General features: G+C 49.7%; 1 protein-coding gene across 1 annotated transcript in view; it reads left to right on the forward strand.

Moving 5' to 3' along the window:
- TTC9 (tetratricopeptide repeat domain 9) overlaps positions 1-413 on the forward strand; it is a gene marked incomplete at its 3' end in the record, with an annotated part of 2546 nt that extends 2133 nt beyond the window's left edge. Inside the window, exon 2 of the mRNA XM_009634158.1 lies at positions 231-413. Coding sequence (XP_009632453.1) covers positions 231-413 — 183 coding nt within the window. The remainder of the gene's footprint in view (positions 1-230) is intronic.
- Positions 414-1342: the final 929 nt, after the last annotated feature.

Below are 1342 nucleotides of genomic sequence, written 5' to 3' on the forward strand. Positions count from 1 at the left end.
CCCCCCCAGCAAACGAAATCCCTTCACAGTGCCAAAATTAGAAGCATTGGTATTTAAATTGTGAACAATTGAGTTTGGCAAACAATCTGTATGACTGCACCCTTTCTGAATCACGGGGCTGAGTCATTTCCCTCACCTAAGCTGCTCTCTTCCCCCGCGCAGGTCACAAGAGCAGGGAGAAATACGGCACTAACGTTCTCCTGTCTGTCTGTCTGTCCCGTCCCCTGCAGCCTGCCTGCTCCAGGCCGAGCTGGTGAATTACGAGCGTGTCAAGGAGTACTGCCTCAAAGTGCTTCAGAAGGAAGGCGAGAACTTCAAGGCGCTCTATCGGTCGGGAGTGGCATTCTACCACCTGGGTGACTTCAACAAGGCCCTCTACTACCTGAAAGAGGCGAGATCCCGCCAGCCGACAGGTACGGGGTGGGGGACGTGGCATTGCATTGAGCCCTTTTGCATTTCTTTTCTCGGGGCAGCCTGTCCCTGGCTTGATTGCGTTGATTCCCGCAGGGATGAGCGTGACTCACAGCATCCTTAGCCCCACTCCCCTCCAAGCCCTCTCTCCTAGCGCAGCAAGGCTGCAGCGCCCAAAGATTAATGACTGCCGAGGCTGCAGCACAACCTGGAGGATAAGAGTGTTGCTGGAATGCCATCGGTGCAGAGGGGATCCTGCCTCTCCTTCCCTCCCTTTTTTTTTTGAAGCAGTTTTTTTTTTTTTGAAGAAGTAAGCAGGATGGGGAAGAGTGTATCCCGAACATTCAATTTTTTGACTCTGAGAGCAAGCTTTTTCCCCTTAGCAAAGTCAGGGCACTATTTGTAACCCCCAATAGCCATGCCTTCCACCATCTCAGTAAAGGGTTAGTATTTTAATTTGAACGAAGAAACAGACATTTACTCACTCACAAAAAGTTCATCAAGGGTGTTCAACTTCTGCCATGAAATCAGCCAAGTATCTGTTATCCCCAGCAATTCATTTTGGGACAACAAAGAAATTATATATTCAAACAACTTGGCCTTGCCAGAGCAACCACCTTTCTGCTAACCTACCCAATGTCAGAAGGTGGGTAGAAGACCACGATGCAGAGACGGTGCTTTTATTTTTTCAAAGAACTGCCTAACAGGGAGATAAACCCACACTATTGTTGAAACCATTTCTGTTAAAAGAATTTTCTAACACTCAGAGAAAAATTAAAGGATCACGAGAAAGCAAAACAGAAGCCACATGCAAAGGAAACCCCACAAGAGCAGCTCTTCCACCTGAACCTGAGAGGGAGGAGTGAGATCGGGGCGTGATGCAGGCGTGAGCCTGGGCCCCGGCAGAGCGCGGTGGAGCTGGCGCCCACGG

This window comes from Egretta garzetta, unplaced genomic scaffold (genome assembly GCF_000687185.1).
Source record: "Egretta garzetta isolate BGI_Z169 unplaced genomic scaffold, ASM68718v1 scaffold2, whole genome shotgun sequence".
Lineage (NCBI taxonomy): Eukaryota > Metazoa > Chordata > Aves > Pelecaniformes > Ardeidae > Egretta > Egretta garzetta.